The 25,215-nt window shown below is 39.5% G+C and overlaps 1 protein-coding gene across 1 annotated transcript in view; it reads right to left on the reverse strand.

The window, feature by feature from the left end:
- Positions 1 to 25,215, reverse strand: part of flt1 (fms related receptor tyrosine kinase 1) — a 122,026-nt gene that overhangs the window by 72,229 nt on the left and 24,582 nt on the right. The window contains exons 3-9 of the mRNA XM_007900604.2: positions 23,563 to 23,789; positions 18,014 to 18,138; positions 15,131 to 15,290; positions 13,472 to 13,608; positions 10,225 to 10,399; positions 8,797 to 8,914; positions 4,152 to 4,321 (exon numbers count right to left, since the gene is read on the reverse strand). Of these exons, the coding sequence (XP_007898795.2) occupies positions 4,152 to 4,321; positions 8,797 to 8,914; positions 10,225 to 10,399; positions 13,472 to 13,608; positions 15,131 to 15,290; positions 18,014 to 18,138; positions 23,563 to 23,789 (1,112 nt within the window). The remainder of the gene's footprint in view (positions 1 to 4,151; positions 4,322 to 8,796; positions 8,915 to 10,224; positions 10,400 to 13,471; positions 13,609 to 15,130; positions 15,291 to 18,013; positions 18,139 to 23,562; positions 23,790 to 25,215) is intronic.

Below are 25,215 nucleotides of genomic sequence, written 5' to 3' on the forward strand. Positions count from 1 at the left end.
CCACATTCTCCGAGCCTTACGAGATAAGAGTACCATCATTGCAGTGTAACACATTTATGCTCTCTGCCCTGTTTGCCTGAACACAAATCTTTGGGGATATATATGTGTGAGATAAGTAGCACTTTTCACAATTACTCTGGACACATAGACATTAGAAACACAAGGAAAGTTCGCTGCCCTACAAAAAAGTGTTTGAACAATCCATAGAATGTATGTTACAGCATTAAAAGGAATGAACGAATAATAAACAAGTGTTCAGTGTTCCGTTAGTTCAGCATTTCCTTATTAGTCTTCTGCTCTTAACGAGGACATGAACCCCTCTTGGTAATGTTTTACAAGTCCTTCATATCAAACAGTAAAACTCATCTGCTGTCATTCTGATTGGAGCAATGTTGTGTGTTCCTTAAGTTGGTGTGTGGGGGAGGAGATGATGGTTTCTGAGTCTGCATTCAGTCTCCTGTCAGACTGGTTCACTGGATTTGGGCCTGGGTTCTTGTGACACTCATTGCAGTAGATGAACACTTTGCTTGTCTCAAAACACAATTTCACAGTTTTCAGAAGTGTTACAAACGAAGCGGGGCCTGTGACTGTGCTGCAGGTTGCCACGGCTGAATGCCGGACCTCACTCATTGGTGACTGGGCAACCGTGACGTGCTTCTGTGGCTGTCATTCCTGTTTTTGGGCGGTTTCCTCAAGGATCGTTGGGTTCCACTGTGGAGCTTCTTTGCTCTTTCAGGGCAGCTTTTATTCTTCGCATTGCCTGTCTTCCTGTACTCGTTGATAACGGAGCTCACCGCTGACTTTGGTATCCCAGTCCTTTTGGATATTTCACGCTCAGACTTTTTACACAGATGGTACTCAATAATGGCAGCTGTTTGGAACACTGACAGCTCCTTCAGTCTTTCCTTGCTGAGTAAAGCCGAAGCACCTAGGATAGCAAGAACGTGTTTTTTTATAGGGTCCACAGTTGTTCTAGAACATTCTCTAACACTTGTGCAGAGAGGACAACAATTTCATCGGTTGTTGAACTCTACAGGGATTGTCCAAATACATTTTTGTAGGGCAGTGCACAACATTATAATTATTATACATGCAAAATTATTTTTTAAAAACGCTTTCTATTTAAATGCCTTCTTTGAAACAATCATATGCAAAACTACTCAACTTTATGTTTAAAAGAATCACTTGTTAATCTTAAGAAAGATGAACTAACCTAAACTTGATCAAGCTTCCGTTTCTATTATAACTTTGATATTACAGTAAGTTGGATTTTTCTTGGTCAGACATGAAGCTTTATACAGTGAAACCTGTCAACAGCAACCACCAGTGACTCCAAAAGCAAAGGTGCTCATTCACAAACAGATTAGGCTCTTCTGTCAATCTGGCTGCTCCCTCCTCTCAGCGGATTCCAGCCTGCTTCATATCCCCCCACCTTGCCCACACCACCATTGATGGGCGGGCCGTCAGCCTTTCTGCCCCCGCCCTCTAGAATTCCATCCCGCAGTCCCTTCACTTTGCCCCTCCCTTGCCTCCTTCAAGACCCATCTCTAGACACTCCTCTTCAACCATGCCTTCGGTCACCCTCCTACCCCTACCCTCCTCACCTTCTACCCCTCCTGATCCCAACCACCAGCTTGGGTGCAGATCCCTGACTGTCCAGCGCCTTGGGACGTCCTCCTGACGTGAAAGGCAGTATACAAATGTAATTTGTTGTTGTTGTTCTGCATGGCTGTAATTTGTGAAATGTTGGGATACAACACAATCCATGTACCATGACTTCTGCTTTTGCCACCAGAAGGCCATTAAGGCAAAAAGGAGCACATTTTCTTTTTCTTTCCCTTTGCACGTTGGTCTGTCACTTTTTACTCATATCTTCCAGCATCGGGTTAAGTTCTTTTGTCAACAGCAACTCCTCCAGTGCAACTTGTGGCAGTCATTTCAGGAAAGAAGTTGTCAGCCACCACGAGCCGATCAGACGCTGGTCGCTGTGGACGGACGGGCTCTTACGGATTGAGAATCAGAGATGAGTTGGAAATACAAGGTCCCCGTTGCCTGGTTTTCCTACAATGAAAGTCCACGGGGGGATTCTGATGGTCCCGAGGATTTTATTTTGACAGGTAGTCCTCGTTCACAGGTGGTAACTCAGACTGGTTTCACTGTATGCAGCAATGCTACCAAGCTGGTTTTGACTATTGGGATTAGTTCTGATGCAGTGAATGTCTTCCAGTAAACTTTCAACAAGATACTAAATCTATTATTTTATTAAGAAAACTAAAACAATTTTAAGATCAGATTTGCACACTGGATTCAAATGACTAGCAAATGTGTAAGGGTATGTGCAAGCTATGCTATTGCCTTTTTTTTGGTCTTAACGTTCTTATTCTAAAATTCATAATTCTGTACTGGATAGATTCTTAGACACTAACAAGTATATGCTTACTGACGAAGGCACAATTCTTAGATATAAACAACCACCAATCACTCAGAAGAATAGGAAAATCAGCAGTACTTTAAAAGCATTTTCAGGCAATAATCACAGGAGTTGGTAACTGGATTATCTGCTTTGATGAACCACTGCTGGGAGGTGTGAATATGTGGACAGAACTAAACTGTGCTGTGAAGCTCCTGTGGTTGAATAGCCTCTGGAGGGTCACAAGCTCATATGTGGCTTTTAGACTGAGGTACTGGGATTCATGGAGTGAATGGCTAATTGGAGAAAAATCACTGCAACAACTGCAGTTGCTTAGTTGAAATTTACACTTCATTCAACTCAGCTCTTTTCCTCTTTCTAACATTTCCTGTGCTAAAAAGATGTGTCTACTGCTTTGTGTCCCTGTATGTTTCTCTGCGTTCCCCTGTGTTTTTTTAAATTCCCACAGCACTTAGGAGAACCCAGGAAGTTACAATAAATCCAGGGCCATGCCACACTTAGATTCAGAGATTTTGCGGGTGAAACGCGGCAGCTAATTGCGTACAGGAGTGTCCCACAAATAGTTGTGAATTAAGAAACCAAATTATTATATGTTTTTTAAGGGATTATTATTACCGGAAAAGTGATCTGCCAATCGAGCGCAATCACGTTCCTGCTTACTGCTAAGTAAACAGAGGTGTGTGGAGTAAGGAAACTTGCCCAACGTTTCGCCCTGCCTGAGAAACGACCGAGGTTCTCTCGCTTGCGAGTGCCCTAATCATTAACCTACAGGACACCATCTAGAGATTTTTCCAGTTACTCTGAAAGAACTCTGTTTGATCCTTATTCCCCTCAATATGTGTCTTAACCGTTGTTACATTGCCTACATGTGTGAGAGCATGCAATTAGTCTACTGCTCAAACCATGCGGAAAAAGGGAGAATGGCATAGTTCCACTCAAGCACGCTCTACTGCATGTATTGAATCACAATTGACCAGTCTCTTGTACTGCCAATAATTTCCCTACTGATTGAAAAGAGGTGATGGGGCAGGTCTTTGAAATCAATAGATTGGTACAAGAAGCCTCTTGTGTTTTTGTGAATAAAGAAAGCTTCAGGCTGGAGGCAGTTTACTTAAGTTTGTGTGAAGCAAATCACGTGAAACTCTCTTGAAAACAGTCTTGCCTTCTGTTGATGCTTTCTTGCCTCTGATTTTCTCACCTCATTTTCTGAAGACATTGACTCAAATCCATGGGAGCCGGCCTTCCTTCACTACATTCCAGTGGCTATTCATACCTGAGTCTAGACAGTGAATATTGATCGGCAAGCTATTTGAGTTTGAGGAGGCATATCCTCACCTAAAATCTACACAAACACACTTTACAGCAGGGACCATTTGATGGTGAATATAGGAATGATTTTTGCTTGATTTTTACCCTCCCCAGCCCAGGAATTTCAAGCCAATTGTTTATACGCTTACTTCCAGGCCCATTCAAATCAATTAATTTAAGACAGATCAAGCAACAAACCTAGGACTTGCTGTGTCTGTATCACATTAGTGTTATACTAAACTTTTGGTGTGGACAAAGCAGTAATCTTGGTGCAGCACTGTGACCAAAAATGCATTCAAGTTGCAAATATTTGACATTTAAAATGGTAGTAAAATGAATTCTGGAGTGATTAGGAGCAGTTAGGTCTGACTATCGCTTAGGTTTTTGAAATTTAATGCATTTATTTACTCACCATTTACACTGAGGGAGAGAGTAATATTCTTGTAAAGATTCCATCGTTTAAGCCTCAGCATCATAGTATAACTGCCAGCATCCTCTTCTGAAACATCTCTTATAGTCAATCGTCCGCCAGCAACTTTATAGCGTGCAGATATTTCAGTAAGAGGTAATCCATCCTTTAGCCTGTTGACAACAGAAATTATTGTTTGCTCATCGTTATCACCTAAACCATATATCCAGCGCACTGGGTCCTCCCAAAATGAAACAATAAGAACAAAATTACATTTGGACAGATAGTTACGGACCCGAGCTGGGGGTCGGGGTGGGGGAAGGTGGAGGGCAGGGGGGGGAAGCAGGGAAATCGAAAGCACGGTCGAAAAGGAGCGTCTTAAGCTGGATCTTGAAGGTGGCGAGGGAGGAGGCGAGACGGAGGGACCGCGAGATGGAGTTCCAAAGGGTAGGTGCAGAGTGGTGGAAAGCCCGCCCAATAGTGGGGCGAGCAAGGTGGGGGACATTGAGCAGGCCAGAGCCCGCTGAGCGGAGGGAGCAAACAGGGTGGTAGGGGGTTAGGAGGTCGGAGAGGTAGGGGGGAGCAAGACCATGGAGGGCTTTGAAGGTGAGGACCAAGATCTTGAACTGTATCCTCTGTTTGATGGGAAGCCAGTGGAGTTGGGTAAGGATGGGGGTGATAGGGTCGCGGAGCCTAGTGCAGGAGAGGACATGGGCTGCAGAGTTCTGGATGATCTGCAACCTGTGGAGGGAGGAGTTGGGGAGGTCGACAAGCAGTGAGTTTGCATAGTCGAGCCTCGATGGTGTGTATAAGGGTATCGGCGGTCTGCGGTGTGAGACAGTGTCGGAGTCGGCGACGTTGTGGAGATGGGGGAAGGCAGAGCGGGTCATGGTGTGGATGTGGGGTGGAAAGGATAGTTGAGGGTCAAACAAGACCCCAAGGTTCGGACTGGCTTAGCAAGGTGGAGTGTGCAACCATGGATGGTGATGCTGTCAGCGCCTGAGGTGAGGAGACACTGACGGGAGCCAATCAGGAGAGCCTCGGTCTTGTGTCCATACAGATGTAATTTGTTGTTATTATATGTGCACATCAAGCTCAGTGGATCAATCTAAATTGACTTGGAGACAGAGGTTCTGACTCTGAATTCCAGTGGGCACTCAGTCTTTCATCCTCTGAAAGCTGATTGGATCAGTACTGAATCTGAAGTAAACTGGGGGCAGAGATTCTCTCCACTCAACTCGTGTTAATCCAGGAAGCCAAAGCCCTAATGTGTCGGGTGGTACTAACTGTAGAAACAGTGGAAAAGCTTGCCAGACAGCAATATCAATGGCAAGCTATGGAGTTCTAGCTGGTTAGACCCCAGGACTACCCAAACGCACACACTGGGATCCCCAAGCCTTGGCTCTTGCCAACCTTCAGCTAATATCTTTAGAATTAGGAGCGCATATGAGTCTCTCCGGGGAGAGAGTTCACATTCCATTCCGCACACGGAAATTTCCAGACATGGAACTCTCAGTTTGGTTTGGATACTCTTAAGCATAGTGACAAGTTTCTTTATGTGTCAGACACCCAGCTGACCAAAAACAAAGAGCACTATGTGAATCGCTTCTGCATGAATTGGAGTAGGGGTGGTGATTTGTGCTGGAGCCTGAGTACTGAGACCATCAGGAGGAGGTTATTTTGTCAAGATGTTGATTCACATGACAGTAGTGTAAACACTAGAAGTGCAAATCTCTTCAACCTCAACTAAAAACCTCAACTGTGGAGTCCTGTAGCTCAGTGGTTAGAGCGCTCGCCTTGCAAGCGAGACACCTGGGTTCAATTCCAGACAGGGCGAAACCTTAGCCAAGTTTCCTTACTCCACACGGCTAATAATAATCCCTCTAAAACAAAAAAACAATAATAAATTGGTCATTTTCAATCCACGACTGTTTGTGGGGACACTGCTGTGCGCAATTGGCTGCCGCGTTTTGCCCATAAATATACAGTCAATTCACTTTACAGTGTGTTCTGTGAAGCGCTTTGGGACGTCCTCCCGATGTGAAAAGCGCTATATCAAATGCAAGGATTATTATTATTATATTCTGTGAAGCGCTTTGAGACGTTGAGAAAACGTGAAAAGCGCTATATCAAATGCAAGGATTATTATTATTATTATTAACAAATGTCCCCTAGAAATGGACTTGAGCAGAAATCCACAATTTATTGTTTTAAAATGTAATTTTCTCTTTGACCGTGCCTTCAGCTCCCCTCTCGACTCTCTTCCCCCTCCTCGCTCCCTCCCTTCCCTCCCCTCACCCTGACCATTTCCCCCCTCCTCGCTCCCTCCCTTCCCTCCCCTCACCCTGACCATTTCCCCCTTGCTCGGGTCATGACCCAACTGTGCAGCGCCTTGGGACGTCCTCCTGACGTGAAAGGCGCTTTATAAATGGAATCTTGTTGTTGTTGTTGTTGTAAGACCATGCAGAATTCTGGACAATTTTTAAATTCAGTTGTAACTTGCAAATTGGTTTACCACCATTCTCTTATGAAACTTACTCTCCCTAGACACACCCTGACTAATTCAAGGGTGTATTAATAATAATAATAATCCTTGTATTTGATATAGCATCTTATCACAAAGCTCTTCACAGGTTCTACAGTAAAGTGGATTCACTGTGTATTTTGTGGGAGAACACGGCAGCTAGTTTGCACTGAGCAATATCCCACAAACATGGAGTGAGTGACCAATTTTATTTGGGGGACTGTTGGCCAGGGCACTGGAAGATACTCTCTTCTTTTTTCGAATAGTGCCATGGGATCTTTAACATTCACCTGAACAGGCAGATGGGACCTCAGTTTAACATCTCATCCAAAGGATGACACCTCCGACAATGCATTATACCCAACTGCATTGGAGTATTAGTGTTAGTTTAGACCTAATAGCCCTAACTATTAGGCACCAGGTTCGCTACAGCTAAATCTTGGGGTCCCAGAATGTACATTGCAGTACTGCTAGAATTCAACCAGGTAAAACTGCATTTCTGTAAATTTGTCATTGTCTGACAAGCTTCCTACAGTTTGTCCAACTAGGACCATCCTACCCGTTAGGGATTTGGCTTGCAATAGGAGCCAAGTAGGCAGAATACCTACTCCATGTGCAATAAATCAGATGACTCACAAAAGCTTGATTACTGTCTAACCATGAAAGTTATGAGTAAGCTATGTAATCCACCTCCACTCAATCAATATCCTGTCCATGTCCTCCCTGTCTTTGGTGCAGCTAAACATACAAACCCCAAAACCTCATATTTTTTATTTCCGAAGGGGGAGTGGGAGGAGAATTGTGTCATGAGGCCTTCTACAGCCAGACAAGAGTGTAAAACAGAATTTAGCCCATCACACCAAAAATATCAGGCTGTTTGTAGCACACTTGCCTCAAGGTCAGAATATTGTGGGTAAAACCCCACGTTAGGACTTTGAATTCATATAGTTTACGCTGACACTCCAATGTAATGCTAGGGTGCACTGCATTGGTGCAGTGTGGTTCTTTGGATGAAATGTTAAAGATCCCATGGCATTATTCGAAAAATGAAGAGAGTTTCTTCCAGTACCCTGGCCAACAATCCCCAAATAAAATCTGTCATTCGCTTCATGGCTGTGTGTGAGACTTTGTTGTGCGCAAATTGGCTGTCATGTTTGCCCAAAAAACACACAGTCACTACACTTTGCTGTATATCCATTGGAGTGCTTTGGGATGTCCTCCCGATGTGAAAGGAGCTTTATCAAATTTAAAGGTTATTGATGATATTATTATTCCTCCTTATAATCTCTTGTTTGATACTCTGTACATGATTAACATGCTTGGCTTGTCCTTTGCCTGATTGTAAATTACTTTCTTTCGCCATAAACCAAGTAAGCAAATACTAGAACAAAAACAGTCGCTGGGAAGACTCAGCAGATTAGGCAGCGTCTATGGAGGAAGGAAAGTGAGTCAACGTTTCAGGTGAGTCAAACGTTGTTCCCACCAACTTCTGTTTTTGTTTCAGATTTCCAGCATCTGCAGTATTTTGGATTTTGTAAGCAAATACTAGGTCTATTTATTTGGTGGATATTCACCCATCCGTGCCTGATATAAATGTAATCTCAGTTGTCACTTACTTTCTAATCCTTGACAGAAAATCACTAAAAATGGTCTCTTTATTACTGTAATAAGTCATTGCTCAAGTCTTTGAATTGTTCAGTTTCATTTTGAAGTGCAGCTTTGTCTGACCTATTTAATTCTGTTGAACAACTACAGTTACATCTGTCTTACTTTTCAGAATCATAATCGTACCCCTAAGTATCCTCAATTTTTCTGAGGCACTATTAATTCATTCATTAATGCTCTGTAGCACGCCATGGCTACCGTCTGCCGTTCTAATCAAACTGCTTTGGCATCGTGTATTGAGCTTGAGGCATGGTGAAGTCATTTAAGAAAGAAAGTCTTCTTTGACTATGTTTTTAAAGGGAAATAGTTCCATTCACACAATGGGGCCTATCAAACGCTGATCGCTAAAAATAACAATCTTTTTGTAAACGAAACAATCGTTATTTTTAAACTGTCCATCGGTCGATGCCAGACCCCAATATTTCTAGAACTCAGTCTTTCTCATCTCAGTGATCTTACCATAAGACCTCCGGAGGCGGGAATGCTTTGACTTTTATTGGAAAACGATACACCCTCTGACCAGCAGTTGCTTGAGTGCGACATGGCTTTCTGCACCGACCACTGATGAATGGCTTTTCTGTAGAGGGATGGATAGAAAAAAAAAGGAATGATAGTGACTCCTTTCAATTGTGTGCCAACATGAGAATCTAGGGTAGAGTAAAGATTCAGTGGTCTAAAATACATTGATTTCTAACAAGATTTCAAGAGCTCCAGGATACTACCCCGTGTGAAGGGGACTAAAGAAATGCAAGTTGCTGTTATTGAGGTCTAGACGCGTGTTGCAAATGGTTCCAGTAAGAGCAAGTACAACCATTCCGATCTACAGATACTCCGGTCTGACCAGATCTACCTCCGTAGCAGAGTTCCTGAGGATGGACATGATATAACTCTCATTCCACTTGCAACTCAGGGTCCTTAGTAAGTAGCCGTTTTGCATTCCAGATCCGTTACCACCACATCACTGTGTTTCAAAATGTAAATAAAGAATAATCAAGCTGTGTTTTTAAATCCAGCATTGTGGCTATCTTGGTAACCTGTTCCACTCATTAGTTATCTTCTAAGCAAAAATGTTTCATGAAATTGCTCTTTGGAACTTAAATCTCTTGTTATGCTTCCATTAAACAAATTGAAAACAACTTATTCACAACTGTATGCAAACGTATGTTGGAATGTTGCAAATTAACCTGAAAAGCAGTTATTGATCACACGCGAATGACATTGCGTGCATTTCATGCACAAGTGTTTCCGCCCCTTCCTTTAAATTCAATTTGTTTTGCTTTGGTTAAAATTGAGTGAGCTGTACCAGTGTTTTAACTACAATATAATTTAACTATTTTTTTTTAAGCCTGCTTTTTAAAAAAATGTCTGAAATGAGGAATCTTTCACTTCTAATACATTCACATTAAGAAATCTGCTATGAAAATAGTGCAGGGCGCTTTGGGTAATTTGAAAGGCATCATTGGATTGAAGAACACGGTCACAGTAAATCTGTATTAAAAACAGATCCTGTCAGTGCATTTACTTCGAATACATTCTGGACTGGACTCTAAAATGGGAAAACGTGAACATTTCATGCAAATAACTTCATGTGCCGGAACAACATCAACTTGCACTTATATAGCACCCTCCACACAGGGTAGAGTCTCAGAGCGCTTAAACCCCGATTATTATCATTATAAATACTGACAGGGTTCATAACATTAAGTTTCCTGGCCAACCAAGGCCCTTTGGTATACATGAGAGGATCAGGCAAGGCCAATTCATTCTGCTTTCTATTAAACAGAATATTAAGAATGCACGAAAACACAATTTAGTCTTACATGTCTCACACAATGCCGGAAAACAAAAGCACTTTAAATACTTTTTTAATACCTTACTATTTCTTACCATAAACAATAACTTTTATCTTCTTTTCCTTCACTGCAGGTCCACTCCGTACTTTACACTTGTAGCTCCCTTTGTCCGATGTGGACACTCTGTCCACGACAAGGACACTGTAGAATTTATTGACCCTGGGATTGGTTCGGTCAATTTTTTGTGTTGTTGAAGCACTTCTGTTTTCCTGGCAAACAAAGAAAGGATTGATTAGGCTTCCAAGTAGTTAATTTATAACTAAATCCTTGTTGTATTAACATTTCTATTTGCACAGTAATGAAAATGATACTTGAGTAAAACTAAAATCTGTGTTTATGTGCGGGGAATGTCCCACAATTTTATTGATATATTCCCCTAATAGGTTTCTTGTTGCATATCTTAAGGCACAGTCCCTTACATGTAGAGCAACACTTCATTTTTTTAATATGCTGTTTTCTCCCCTCCACCTCTCCTGAATCCAGCCCTGCCCATCTGCACAGCCAAACCTTTACTGGTCTACCTTTTAAACATTTGCTTTACTTTTATACAACTTTGCAGAAAATATAGAACAACACATCATTTCCATTTTTATCATGTACAAAATACACAGTCATTACACTTTACAATAGACGTCCACCTACAAATACACAGTCACTATATTTAACAGGAATTGCTGTGAAGTGCTCAGAAATATTTTGAGGTGGTAAGGCACCATTACCAAATTATTATTACACAGCAAACTAAATAATACAAATTCAGCAGGTAAATTCTTGTAGTGATGCAATGTAAATCTATTCAGTGGTATTCCTCAATACAGACCATAGCTGGATATTTGTGTAGCCAAGAAATGTGGTAAAATGAGCTCTAGTAATAACCTCAGAATATGAATAATGTAATACACTTAGTATTAATGCTTTCTAACTCATTATATGACTTGAGGTTGTTGTTTTGAACTTCACATAGGACTGGGGGGGGTTTTGTCAAACAAATGTATTCACGTACTCCACGTTTTTCCACAGCGCACAGTGGGTAGAGTGTGCACAATACCCTTTCCTGTGCTCAATTCAGAACATTCTGCACATTAACTTGAACAGGATGGGAGGGGAAATGTGAATTTCAGATTAGGCAGGGNTTTTTTTGGTGATATGCACACAACTGAGTTCCTCAAATCAAAACAAACTTAGAGAAATGTTTTGTCCGGCACGTTTTCCAGGTACCACAAAAACGTGGTCTTCAGTAGATCATTCCACAGTTTTCTCAACTGACAGATATGGTGAGGATAATCCCTTCAGTTGTCAAGTGACCAAAAGGAACGCTCCTTTATGACAGTTTCTAAACGGGAACCTGACTAATGGAGTTGTAATAACTTGTCCGATCTGGGAGTGTGTTTGTCCAACAGTTGTTTAAGTGAATGTGCTGAAACATTCAGTCTCGGGAAACAGAGCCTTACAAAAGAATGTGTCCCAATATGCAGAACATGATAAATCTGTATCGAATGACCAAAGTTTTCAAGAAAAGCAAACAGGCGTAAAAGAAACTGACATTGATTCGTGAAATGTCTTTGTTACACTTTCCAGATTTGTTTTTGTCTTTTAACTGAAGGTTTAACTTAAAGAGTCCATATTTGAAAGATTTTTNAAAAATATATGTTTGCACAGCATTTTGTTTAAAAAGTTTGCGCTGGAAGCTTACCAAAGAAAGAGCAAGATCGTGCTTATTCAGAGACTATGGAGAAAACATTCTGTTAGTGTTCTGCATTTTATTTTAACTTTATTTTTGAGCATGTAGATTTCCAATGTTATTTTAGCATCTGTTCATACAAACTTCTATTGCTACAAACTAATTTATGAGTTGTGCTAATCAGAGAAAACACAAAGGTAAAAAGTAATAATAATAATCCTTGCATGAATCCTTATCACATCAATGAGACGTCTCAAACTGCTTCACTGAATATATTGTAAAGTGGCTTGACTGTGTATTTTGTGAGCAAAATAATTTATATTTCAATTTAATTTAAATTGAAAGTAATTTCCAGGTGTCCTTAATTCCTATTTACAACCAATGAAAAAGATTGCAGGAGATTCCAGATGTCAGTCTGGCTGAGTTGGTAGCACTCTCACCTCCACATTGCAACGCTGGGTCTACAAAATGCACAGTCACTACACTTTATAGTCTACCTTGTGAAGCACATTAAGACATCTCAATGATGTGATAAGGCATTATATCAAATGGAAGGCTTATTACAATAATAAACTAGGCTGATACTCCAGTACAGTGTTGTGGGAGTATTTGCATGGTTGGAGGTCTTGTCTTTCAAATGAATTGTTAAACCAAGCCGTTCAGTGTCTTGGCCAACAATCCCCAAATACATTTTTTAAAAATTGATCATACATTCACTTGATGGCTGTTTGTTGGACAAATTGGCAGCCACAATCATCAATAAATTCACAATCGCTGTAGTTTACAGAAGAAAGAAAGATTTGGGCATGTTAAGATGTTATATCAAATGCAAGATTATTTAATAATATTTAACATTGTTGTTAAAGGCATCTGTCATTCCCTCTTTACACTTACCTTAAGCACAATCTGCGAATCAGAGACCATTATGTACCTCTTTAAAACTAAGCAAAATATCATTGTGCAAAGGCATATAAAATAAAGCGTCGAATAATGTTTTTTTTGAGTTTCCAGGCTCTTCCACCAATTCAAAATGTTCTTACGTTTGAAGCTGAAATGAACCATTTTTCAATGTTTCCTGATAATTCCTTGGGTAACCCCAGAAATAATGGTTGAGCTAATTCAAAAGAGTTTGGCTTCGAAGGGATCTGAAGAGTACAGTAAATCCTACATGACGATAGTTCAATAAATTAAACCTGGATTGACAGCTATGATGAAAGGCTGGGTGACCTGAGTGATATTCCTAAAAGAAGAGGAAATTACGGGCTCATTTTGAATCACAGAAGCATAGAATTATACAGCGCAGAAGGAGGCCATTTGGCCCATCGTATTGGTGCTGGCTCTTTTAAAAGAGCTATCCAAATCAATCCCACTCCCCCGCTCTCTCTCCCCATATCCCTGCAAACTTGTTCTCCCCAATTGAGATTTGATTGAGATATTTAAAATAATGAAAGGAATCGACAAGTTAGACAATGGATGACTCCTCTCTGGTAGAAGGATATATTACAATAAAAATAATAATCATTGCATTTGATATAATGCTTTCATTTTAGCAGGACACCTCAAAATACTTCACAGTATTTATGGTTTTCTAGTCACTTACCTTGCCAGGGTAGTCCCAGATAAACTGAATCCTTGTGTTCAGGCCTGTAGTCACTGTACACATGAGAGCGAGAGTTTCTCCGCTCACCATTTTGAGTGGACTAGTCGCATTGAGATGGATTTTCTTGATGTTATGAACTAAATATAAAAAATAATTAATACATACAATAGGAGCAGCATGATAGCATGCATATTGCAATGTTTTCTGAACTAACATTGCATTATATAATATACATTATATATTTCATACTATCCAATATATAGTAGGCTGGCCACTATTATGTATAAAATAAAAGTTTGACTTACTCAAGTGGTCTATAATACATCACACATGTAATATTTTTAACTCCTAATATCAAGAAATGTATTTATTTACAAATGCAAATTGTAATGTATTTATCATTTGCTAAATGCTATATTTTTCTAATATCTTTTATTCATAATATCTCTTTGCCAATTGTTCCTGTATTCAACTAAGCACCTGAAACACTTTGAGAGAGATGTTTAGTGTTGGATAACATTGAAATCTATTTTTATTTTGCACTTTTTTTAAAAAGAGAATTTTCAGCGAAGGCATTTATCAATGCATTTAGAGAGGTTTTAAATGAAAGTGTATTTTAACATATATTTTCAAAGGGGATAGTGCTAGTGCCAAGCATTTTGGAATTCAAACAACAAAAAGATGAATGTTCAAAAAGCATAATATAATTGTAAATTTCTACTGTAATGTATAATTTAAAGGCAACATAAATAGAAACCTAAAAGGATTAATGTAATGATTAATGTAATGATTAGACAAGATACGTCTCCTTCAAAAGAGATATCTCAAAGACAACGTATAGCGATATATATAAGATTTTAAATAGGATTTAAATAGTAAACCCAGAAGAATAATTTCAGATGTGCAGAGACAGCACAACAAGAGGGCATTGGTTTATGGTTACAAAGTATAGACATCAAGTCGTAATTATTTCCCCAAAGGCTAATTAACAACAGAACAAGTTACTAGAGAGGATAAATGGGGCCAAATCACTCATCTCATTTGAAAGGAAAAGTTTGGTGCAATAAATAAGGCAGTAGAGTGAGTATTCTGGAACAATGAGATCAAATGAGTCGAAGGGCCCTTTACTTCCAACCTCTCTTGTGATCTTGGAATGTGTACAAGATCATGGCAGGGGGTGAAAAAGGGAGAATACTTGGTGGGGAGGTGGGGGATAAACTGAATGGGAAAGTCTAAAGAATAATTAAAACACCTTCAATATATAAAACAGCAGCATTTAGCTCTTTATCAGCATGGGCCCTCTCCAGAGCATTGAACACACTATTTTCTTCTATATGTAGACTGGCATTCATAATATATCAGCATTCATAATGCACATAACTGTCAAAGGCCAACATTTCACCTTGCCTTGCCTGTTGACCATTTTGTCTCAATATTTATGATCACGCAAAATTGTGAAAAATTCTTAAATTCAGTCTTCATTTGGAAGCCCGCTTTTCACGTTTTTTTTTGGTGCTTCAGGGACTGTTAACTGGTGCCAAAGTAACAAAATAACTAGCAAATCTACTTAATTGGTGAACGTGAAAAAGTACAATACACTGAGCCTGCAAAGACCAGTTCTACTCATAGGAAATAACAAAAGGAAGTGAGGCTACAAACCCTGTCTGAATGTTAAATAAAAAGATTGAAACGTCCTCCCATTCATAGTCGTTTCACACGTCAGCAGACCAATAAATTTGTATGTGGGTCTGGGAATAACGAAGCCAAGTTTGCTGTCCCATTTAATCTCCTTCCCATCAACGGTGGAGGATGAGGAAAACTAAATGTGGAAAGACAGAATTTATGTTATTATAGTGAATCAGATATGGGTGTGAGCAAATCAATAATGGAAGCTGTAATTTCTATAGCAACGAGCAGAACATGAGAAAGTATAAAATAAAAACAAAGATCAAATTCGAACATTAGAGCGCATTTCAACAAATGATGGGAAAATTAAGACAATGCAATAATTTTAAATAGCAGAGTTGAAAATGTGCCAGGTGTTACTGTGTTTCGCGCACAAAATACAGTCAATTCACTTTACAATATATTCTGTAAAGCACTTTGAGTTGACTCAACAACGTGATAAGGCGCTACATCAAATGCAAGGATTATTATAATTACTACACTAATTGCAGTTTGCACCTGAAATTGCCTGAAATCCTAATCACAGCTGGCACGTTGCTTTTGAGGCATTTCTCGACATGACAACGCATCATATCAAATACAAGGATTACTATTAATAAATAGTTAGTAATCAATAATAATCTTTGTATCTAAGATAGCAACATGGACAAAATGCCTCAAAGATGTTACTGTGGAGTGAAATTAATGTACATTTTGTAGGTGAACAAAATAGGCAAATTAAGTAGACTTAATGGCCTGGTTATTATAAAAAATCAGATTAGCATTCTGTTGAGTGAAGGGGGAATGTCGGTTTACAGTGACAATACAGTGACATAACATCTATAATATTTTACTTGTTTGTTTCTTTGTTATTTTATTTTAGAGTCTGACGACATTTAGAACATAGTGTTTTAGATTTTAAAAAAACTTGGATGTTTTTAAATTAGGAAAAGATTTTCCTCCCCCACATTGGGATCTAAAATGAGACAATAATCTCAGTATTCCAAGTTGCACAAATGAAGTTCCTTCCTGGACCCGGAAGTATATTATACTGGTGCATGGGAACTCCACTCCGACAAAATTCACTTCCAGAGTTGAGTTCCCGCTGATCGGCAAGAACACTACAAGGATTCCTTGGTTGGTTTGATTAAAATGTTGTAAAAATTCATGACTGTTTGTGGGACATTGCTGGGTACAATTGGCTACTGTGTTTAACCCACAAAATATACTGTCATTTAATTTTACAGAATATTCTGTGAAGCGCTTTGAGACATCCAAACAATGTCATAAGGCGCTATATCAAATGCAAGGATTATTATTATTAGAACTTCTTCCTCATACCCTCCCTCAAATAAAAAGATGAGATGAGTAACTAAATCATTTGAATGTTTGGTGATGAATTTGAATGAAGAGCAAATATATCAGGATAACCAGGAAAAAAAACTCCAATTTGCTCTGAAATAGTGGTGGGGGTTAATATTTAATGTTTGCATGAATCCCACAGCAAACAGGACATAAATCTGCTAGAGCAGATGGTACAAATATCCATGCATTTGGCACTGTTAACAGCAGGCTCAGTCTGGCCTTAAGCTGGTTCCATCACAGTGGCATGCTTTACTGTGGGGGTGAGGGAAAGACCGCAGACCAGGTAGTGGTAGCATCAACACTGGGCGTGGAAACGTACTCTGCCCTTCAGGCGGATGGACGGAAACTGCATTGTGGTGAGCAGCTCCTGTGGGAAAAGGTGGCAAAATAAAAAAGGGATAAAAATAAAGCAAGTCCCATAGATTGCACTTTGCCAACCGGATGCTTTGATGCAAAAGGAAAAAATAATACAAAAGAAATGTAATTGCTTAGACTTTTCCCATGTTTTTCAGTCAAGGGTTTTACAGGGTGGGATAGCAGAGAAGCCTCAAATAGGATGTGCTAAACGTGCCTATGCAGCTATCTCATTGACTTCCTGTTAACACAGGATACAGACCTACTGTCTCTGCTCTGTCCTGCCAACTTGGGTGTTCAATGGAAATTCCTATCCATGGTTTACATTCCTAACTGGGACATACCTTACTCCATTCCTGCACACCAAATATTCTTTTGTAATTTGACAGAGAAAGATGCATGAAACATTTCAGCAATAATGATCCTCATGTTTAAATCAACGAAAGAAAAATGAAATTGCTAAGGACTGTATTTTGCGACTTATTTTTCTGGGATGTCTGTTGATTGCAGTAAAAATAAAGATATTTGTGAATGCAGGGATTCTTCCCAAACCTTGTGAAATGCTGCATTTCAAATTTACGTCAGTTAATACATTTAGAAATGAACCAAAATTAAAAATCTAGAAACCTTGAAAATCGCTAACTTGTGTTAATACATTTTGTTTTCACTTTTGGTTGGATGAGAACATAAATAGGTAAATCATTTCCTTGCATTTCTAATAAATGATTAAATTTAAACTTGCTTGAATCTCAAACTGTCCGAATCTCAAACCATATCAACCTGTCCACTCAGCAGACTTCCCTTCAAGCCTGCTCCACATACCCCACCCAACCCGCTCCATCACTGGTGATCGGGCCTTCAGCCTCTCTGCCCCCACCCTTTGGAACTCCATCCCACATTCCCTTCACCTCACTCCCTTCCTTGCCTCCTTCAAGGCACGTCTCAAGACCCTCCTCTTCGACCGCACCTTTGGCCACCATCCTACCCTCCCTGTGCTCCACCCTCCCTGATCCCAATCCCCCTGCTCGGGTCCAAATGCCCAGCACCTTGGGATGTCCTCCTGATGTGAAAGGAGCTATACAAATGTAATTTTGTATTGTATTGTAATCTCTCCCACCTATTGATAGCAATACTCTTTCGAGGTGCATTTCTACCTACCATCTTCAGTGAGACTTTGAGGTCTGGTGCTGTGACCCTGCATGGAATTACTAGCTTCTTCCCGTTGCTCATGTGCACGGCTTGAGGGATTTGTGTGTGTGGATTCACGAACGGACTGTTCTCATCTGAAACAAGGGAAACAACATCAAACTGAGTTACCGAATTGCTATTTGAAGATACAGTAATTTTGAATTCAACTGAAGTGTGAAAACATTGATTTGGGTTAAAATGAAGGCAGTTGTCTTGAAAACCATTGTCAACATAATTAATTTAGGGTTACATTCTCTAGGAAAGCAAACATTTATTCTAAACTACCTATTGAATGAATTGCCAGAAAATCTTTACACTGTAAATATTAAGCTCGCTGTCACTTACTTAAGTGACATTACTTAAGGTAGATCATTCATTCAGAATCAAGGTTAAAAACTAGTGAACATAAAAACATAAAAATAAATCACTTTACCTAATTTAAATTCTTAGATGAATTAAAATGCCGTTTATAAATAACAATAAATTGGTCACTTAATCCACGACTGTTTGTGGGACACTGCTGTGCGCAATTGGCTGCTGCGTTTCCCCACAAAACATACAGTCAATTCACTTTACTTTATATTCTAAGAAGCATTTTGAGATGTCTCAAAATGTGATAAGGCACGTTATTAAATGCAAGCATTATTATTATTTGTAAAATGTCTACAATATATTCCACTACATGTGATTGGACAAATATGATTTCATGGTTCAGGGAAGTCACAATTGTGTTAACATCTAAATGTGCTGAAAAATATATTTAATAGCGCTTTAGAAATTCAATATTCAAGGCCAACCTAGCTCAGTTGCTAAAACTCTTGCCTCTGAGTCAGAGGGTTGTGGGTTTAGCCCAACACTGGGACTTTGAGCTCAAAATACTGGCTGAAATTCTGATGCAATGCGGAGAGAGTGCTGCATTGTCAGAGGTGCCATCCTTCGGATGATAGGTTTAACCGAGGTCATTTTTGCCTTTTCAGGTGGGCATTAAAGATCGCGTGGCACTATTCAAAAAGAGAAGGGTGTCATATCTGCAGGGAGCAAAAGAATACGATTTTTTTCTCACTGAATCTCATAGAGCTGATTCATATGCTTGAAAGGAATCAGGAATCAGCATAACCGTAATACCAAGCCCAGACCTATCCATTAGTTGAGATGGGGAGGCACACGTTTGAATACATTAAATGTAATCTGTTTTTCATCTGTACTAATTCCTTAATTCTGAACTTTTTTTGGTCACACGGGAAACATGCGGGAAATCTATCATCATGATTTAAAATATTCGAACCAGACTGAGAGTTCCACATATGTATATCACCTACACACCTAATTATGACAAGTACTATGATACAAAATTACATCCCAAGATGCTGGACAGTCAGGGATTTGGATCTGAGCAGGAGGTCCAAATCCCCCCAAATCTCCAAATTAGGGGCAGGTTGGCAAGAGCTACACCTGGGAGACCCAAGAGTTGAGGTACTGTTGGAGATTAACCAACTAAAATGGCACAGCTTGTCATTGAGAACAATGTGACTCATCTTCCCTTACACATGATGAGCCAAGCTGGCTGGTCTGTCAAACACAGTGCCCTGGGACACTGCATGCCCAAGTGGCTCAGGAACTGGATGGCTGGGACTGCCATCAGCAGAGGGTTGGCTTGATTCCAACATTCTGTTCCCAAGCACGTTACCTTGGAGCTGGCTCAGCACTGATAATTTTCCACACAAGGTGGGTAGTGAATCAAACTGGGTCAATTTCAACCTAGAGTCAATTTTGGTCGAGATTCGCATTATATTCAAAGTGCAGCAAAAAAGTGGTCTTATCCATCAGTTGATTTAATAACTCATATCTGATAGATAATTCTTGTTCATATCTTACCAACATATTCCCTTGCTGTTACAGTGTATTTTGAGTCTGGCATTTCTATTGTCTGTGGTTCCATGCTGAGAAAAAGGCCAGAAGGAAAAGAGGCACCCATAGGACCACTTAACCACATGAAAGCCTTGATTTCTTTTCTTTTCATTTGATGAAAGTTGCATTATGAAAATGAGAAACGTGTTTACTTTGTTACATAAAACACACAAAGACAGACACACCCTCAACATCATTACTAGGGAGAAGAACTAATTATTCCCTTATGGACTATTTAGAATGGCATGAAATGGGGGGAAAAAACTACTTTCATGCACAGAAAGTCTGGCATTCTGGCTTCCTGAGAATCACCATCTTATTGTAGAGATCAGGAGAAGCAATAGGAAGAGGTGCTGGGTATTATTGCATGCAGACAGAGTGTCACCAGTAACTGCAGCCAACAGTACACCTATGGGACTGCCTCTAACTTTAACCTCAGTGCCCTCAGTACTGGGAAATGTTGCAGGAAATGACAGCTTTCTACAGAAGCCACCACCAAGAGCTCCTGTTTTTGAACAGGGATCCTTTGGAAGATTAAAATTACGCAACTACTTATAATTTATCCAGCCATAAATGTAATTTTCCAGGAAATGAGACACCCAACAATCCACTGAAAAGGAGAAATACAGAAAGCAATTAATGCCTGGATGCCACAGTATTTTTTTCACGTCAGACTCTGACAAAAGAAAGTGTAAAGCCCTGTGCAAAGGTCAGATATTGTTACTAAGAGAGACATCACTTGGAGGCAAGATAACAGAATGACATTCAAACACTACTTAGATTAATCTAAACATCTTCAGGGCAAGCACTTCCCATTGTTAATTCGTGGCAAAAAGAGCAAAGTTCACATGCAGGAATTACCTAAAGAAATTAGTTGAGATCACTTGCATTTGAAGGCAAAGTACACATAAAAAGTCAAAATCAATGCAAAAAATTGTCATAATTAACAATTTGAAAATTTATAGTGTAAAAGCTAAACAATTCAAATCAGATGAACAACATTTTGTACGATACCCACTGCTAACCAGCAGAACATTTTCTATTGAACCTCAAAGAATTCTGGTCAAGCTAAAACAGCAGATTAACCCAATACTAAATGTTCAACAACTCTGGAATGAGTAACGAAATAGGAAACAGCTCTGAAAATAGCGAATTTATGTCCTGCTGAGCAACTGGTCTCCAATCCATCCACCTTGGTTATTTTTTTTAATGTAAACAACACTGTTTTGCAGCTAAACCACAATGGGGAGGATAAGGCGTCTGAGAATAAGGAATAAGGTTTAATTAAATGAATCATTGTTAACATTGAAGCTGGTTTAGTCTATGAGTTGTGTGTGAAAAAAATGTAGGGCAACGAGCAAACAAGCAAATTTTGAATTATAGGCAAAAAAATGTGAATAAACCACTCTACGGTATGGAGGGGGGACAATGAACAAATCTCTGTGAATATGTAGACGTTTCACCCACAAAATACACAGTCAATCCACTTTACAGTATACTCTGTGAAATGCTTTTGAGACATCTCAAAGACGTGATAAGGCACTATATCAAATGCAAGGATTATTATTATTATAATATTATTTCACCCAGAGGGTAGTGAGATTATGGAAATTGCTACCTGAAGTGGTGATTGAATCAGATAATATAGATGCATTCAAGAGGAAGCTAGACTTTCACTTGCGGGAGAGGGGAATAGAAAATTATGGGAGGGAGTAAGGAATGGGTAAAGACTCATGTAGAGTATAAACACGGACATAAACTGATTGGGTCGAGAGGCCTGTTTCCGTGCTGTACACTCTTTATAAAATTGTTCCTGCATTAAAATAACAATGAATGCACAGCTTCTATCTGGTACATCACCTGTTGCCTGCATTGAGTTATTATTTTTCAAAACACTGCACTGTCTTGAATGTTTGCATTTTCAAAATTAAATGCACGTTTTGCCTGATTCTGCACTGGGTCTGATAAACAATAACAACTTGCATTGACATAATGCACTTCATGCAGGATAGGATGTTGGAGCGCTGATAAATGATCAGTCATGGATTAAGATCAGAAACTAAACTGAAACAAACTCATTGAATCTAATCTGGCCCAAATAATGGTCACATTTGTTGAGAGAGATATGCAAGTACAAATGTATCAAAAATATTGCTTTATGGATCTCTTACTTCTTGCCCTTCTTCCTGTGTATGAATTGTCCAAAGTTGGGAAGGTGGGTGGTGGAAAGGTGGGATGTTGGGAAGTTGCAACAAACAGACCAAACTCTGTAGCCATTCTTGCATGATTCTCCTTATTGTGAAATACAACGGATTTGGGTAAAAGGCAGGTAAGGGGACTGAATGGAGAGCTCTTTCAGACAGCCTGATTGGCCGAATGGGCTTTGCAAGAGACTGGTAGCAGCTGAGACCAGCTTCAATGTTTAAGGGTAAGGAGTGAATTAGTTAACCTCCTTCCTCATTAAGAAGTCATTTGTTCCAGCACAGCGTAGACATGAGATAGCAGTGATTGCATTGCATTTCAAGAAAAATAAATAAACTGGTGGAGTGAAGGGTTGGCTTGTGAAATATTTTGAGACTTTTGACGTGATAAGGCCCGTCAAAATGTAAGTTCTTTCTTCTTCCAAATAGAGTAGGCAGCAGTATATCTTACTGGTCGATTGCTAATTATCGTGCAGCAAAAAGAGGAATAATTCCTAATTTACATGGCTGATAAGAAAATTAATTTATAAAGAATGAGTTATCACTTCCTTTTTCAAGCAGCAGTGACTTTTGGTGTGGTTTATGTGTTTACAGACAATGCAAACTTTAAATTTGCATTTTAACCATGGGGAAAAGGAAGATCAGTGGCCCTCATGGAACTAATTTGGGAAGTTGACTAAAACAATGTCCTTCCACAGGAAACAATACAGGTCAGCTAGTCATTCTGATTTTACCGCAATCTGTTTCCCAAGTACTGATATATGCTGAAAACATTGGGGAGATTCTTTTTAACTAAGCGAGTATAGACTTCATTGGAGCTCATCAACCTCCTCACATCAACCTCCAGACACTCTAGTTGCACTAATATATGTCAAAAAGGTCCTGATATTACAGTGGAACAGAAATATGCCTTAGCTATTTCCCGGATCACCTCGATCTTTAGTTGCACAATAAGAATTAGAACAATTGCTTCACTCTTCAGTGGTCATGGTTGAATTTAACGTGAACACTGCAGATAATACTCTGATAGAACAGTTCATATATCATATATTCAAACTCATAAATATATATATACAAATATAAGCATTGTAAAATAGGCTTTCAGTGGTGTTCAAATAACATTTTGCTTGTTTTTGACATAGTTTAATGCCATTAAACCCCCTGCACTGTGCAACTGCCTCAAAGCTCACTTATAACCATCTATTAATGTACATGTTTATATTGAACCATCCACACTGAACAATGCTAAAGCAAACATTTTGGCTAGAGCCAACCTACTTTTCTGCACCTAGATATTTGGCTCTTTATTTACTTTAACAATTCAATTCATAACTCAATCATGGATTGAAAACTGATAATGATTTTTCAAGATTAAAAGCATGTTTATAAATCAATAATATCTAGTCTTACCCTTGACAAATATATAGATTTGAGTCTTTTCTTTCCCAGATAAGCTGGAGTTTGAAGATATGGTGTTGCAGGAATAATATCCTGTGTCTTGACCCAGAGCTTTATTTAAAGTCAGGTTACTACAGAAGAGTCTGTCATTATCCTCACAGCTGAAGTGAATGATACGTAGTTTTTCACTTCCATTAACGATATGATTTGGCCAAGACCATGATATTGGTGCCGATCCCCTGGGGAGAAAACAAACAAATATGTTCAGATTCATATTTCCTAACAAGTAATGCATCATCAACACATGGAGGTACCACTTTGATACCTGTTTCACTGGACCAGAGACAGAAAGCTATAATTACTATCAAAAATCAGACCTGGATTAAATCCTTTTCAGATATATAGTCACCTTGTGTTGTGTAGATGTAATAAAATGGATGCTCTATTCAGAGACACATAATTGTCACACTGCTAAAATCCTGTTTTTTTTAGTAATTGCAATCGTTAGTTGTCATCACGAAATAGTTGTGGCCCAGAAAATATACAGTCAAACCACTTTACAATATCTTCTGTGAACGCTTTAAGACATCTCAAAGAGGTGATAAGGTGCTACATCAAATGCAAGGATTATTATTATAATTATCACAACATAAGCGGACTATCCATATCCTTGAAGCATTGCAAAGGAGTTACAACAACTCTGATTCTTGGGATAAACTATGAGGAATAAATAGACTATTTAGAGCTCTCCAAACTTACAAAAATGACTTGCAAACTCTAGTCTCTGTAATCTGGAGCAGCAATGAAGCAGAACATTTTTGGGTCTAACTATGATGCAAGTTTTGGAGAGGAATAATTTCCTACAGCCTTGGCATAATTGTTGGGCCAGAGATTTCTCTTCTCAATGTTATCCTGTGAAGCAGTATTCAGACACTAGCTCCTGGGTGAAAAATATATCAGACCTGTTTCACGATATCCAAAGTGACTGCAATCCAAACTGCTGTGCTAAATTCAGGAAGAGTTAGGAGGGAAAATGTTCAGTAAAATGCATTTTGGAATTACTTAATTCCTCATTTATCCTGGTGTTAATTTTGTTGCTGTGGGTATCACAGCCCAGCCAGGGATCCATTCTCTGTGTCCACACAAGCACATCTTCAAATTGCAAGTTCTGCAAAGTGATCCGGATTGGATATGCTGGTTGATTTCCTCTCCTTAACGCAGAGTATGCTTCATGAATGTGAATTTGTGTGGGCACCAACGTATGGTGGACGGGCAATAGTCAAAGGTTTTCATTCCTAGCTACTCTCTTCGAGAGAGCCGGAGCAGGAGATACCATATCTTTATTTAGCTCTCTTTCTGTTGCACTCCTTACTGCCTCTTAGCTCTTGTTCCAGCTCTCCTCCCATGACTTGAGGTATGAGGCAGTGGGGAGAGCAATTGGTGGACCTGGATGCTAAGGTGTGCAGAGCCCTGGTGCGTTTAGATGAATTATAATAACATAACATGTAGGAGCAGGAGTAGGCCATTCGGCCCTTCAAGCCTGCCCCGCCATTCAATCATGGCTGATCTTCTAATCTAACTCCAGCTAATAACCTGATCCTGCCTTATCCCCATATCCCTTAATCCATTTTGAATAAGAAATCTATCAATCTCAGTCTTGAATAT

Source organism: Callorhinchus milii, unplaced genomic scaffold (assembly GCF_018977255.1).
Source record: "Callorhinchus milii isolate IMCB2004 unplaced genomic scaffold, IMCB_Cmil_1.0 Scaffold4, whole genome shotgun sequence".
NCBI lineage: Eukaryota > Metazoa > Chordata > Chondrichthyes > Chimaeriformes > Callorhinchidae > Callorhinchus > Callorhinchus milii.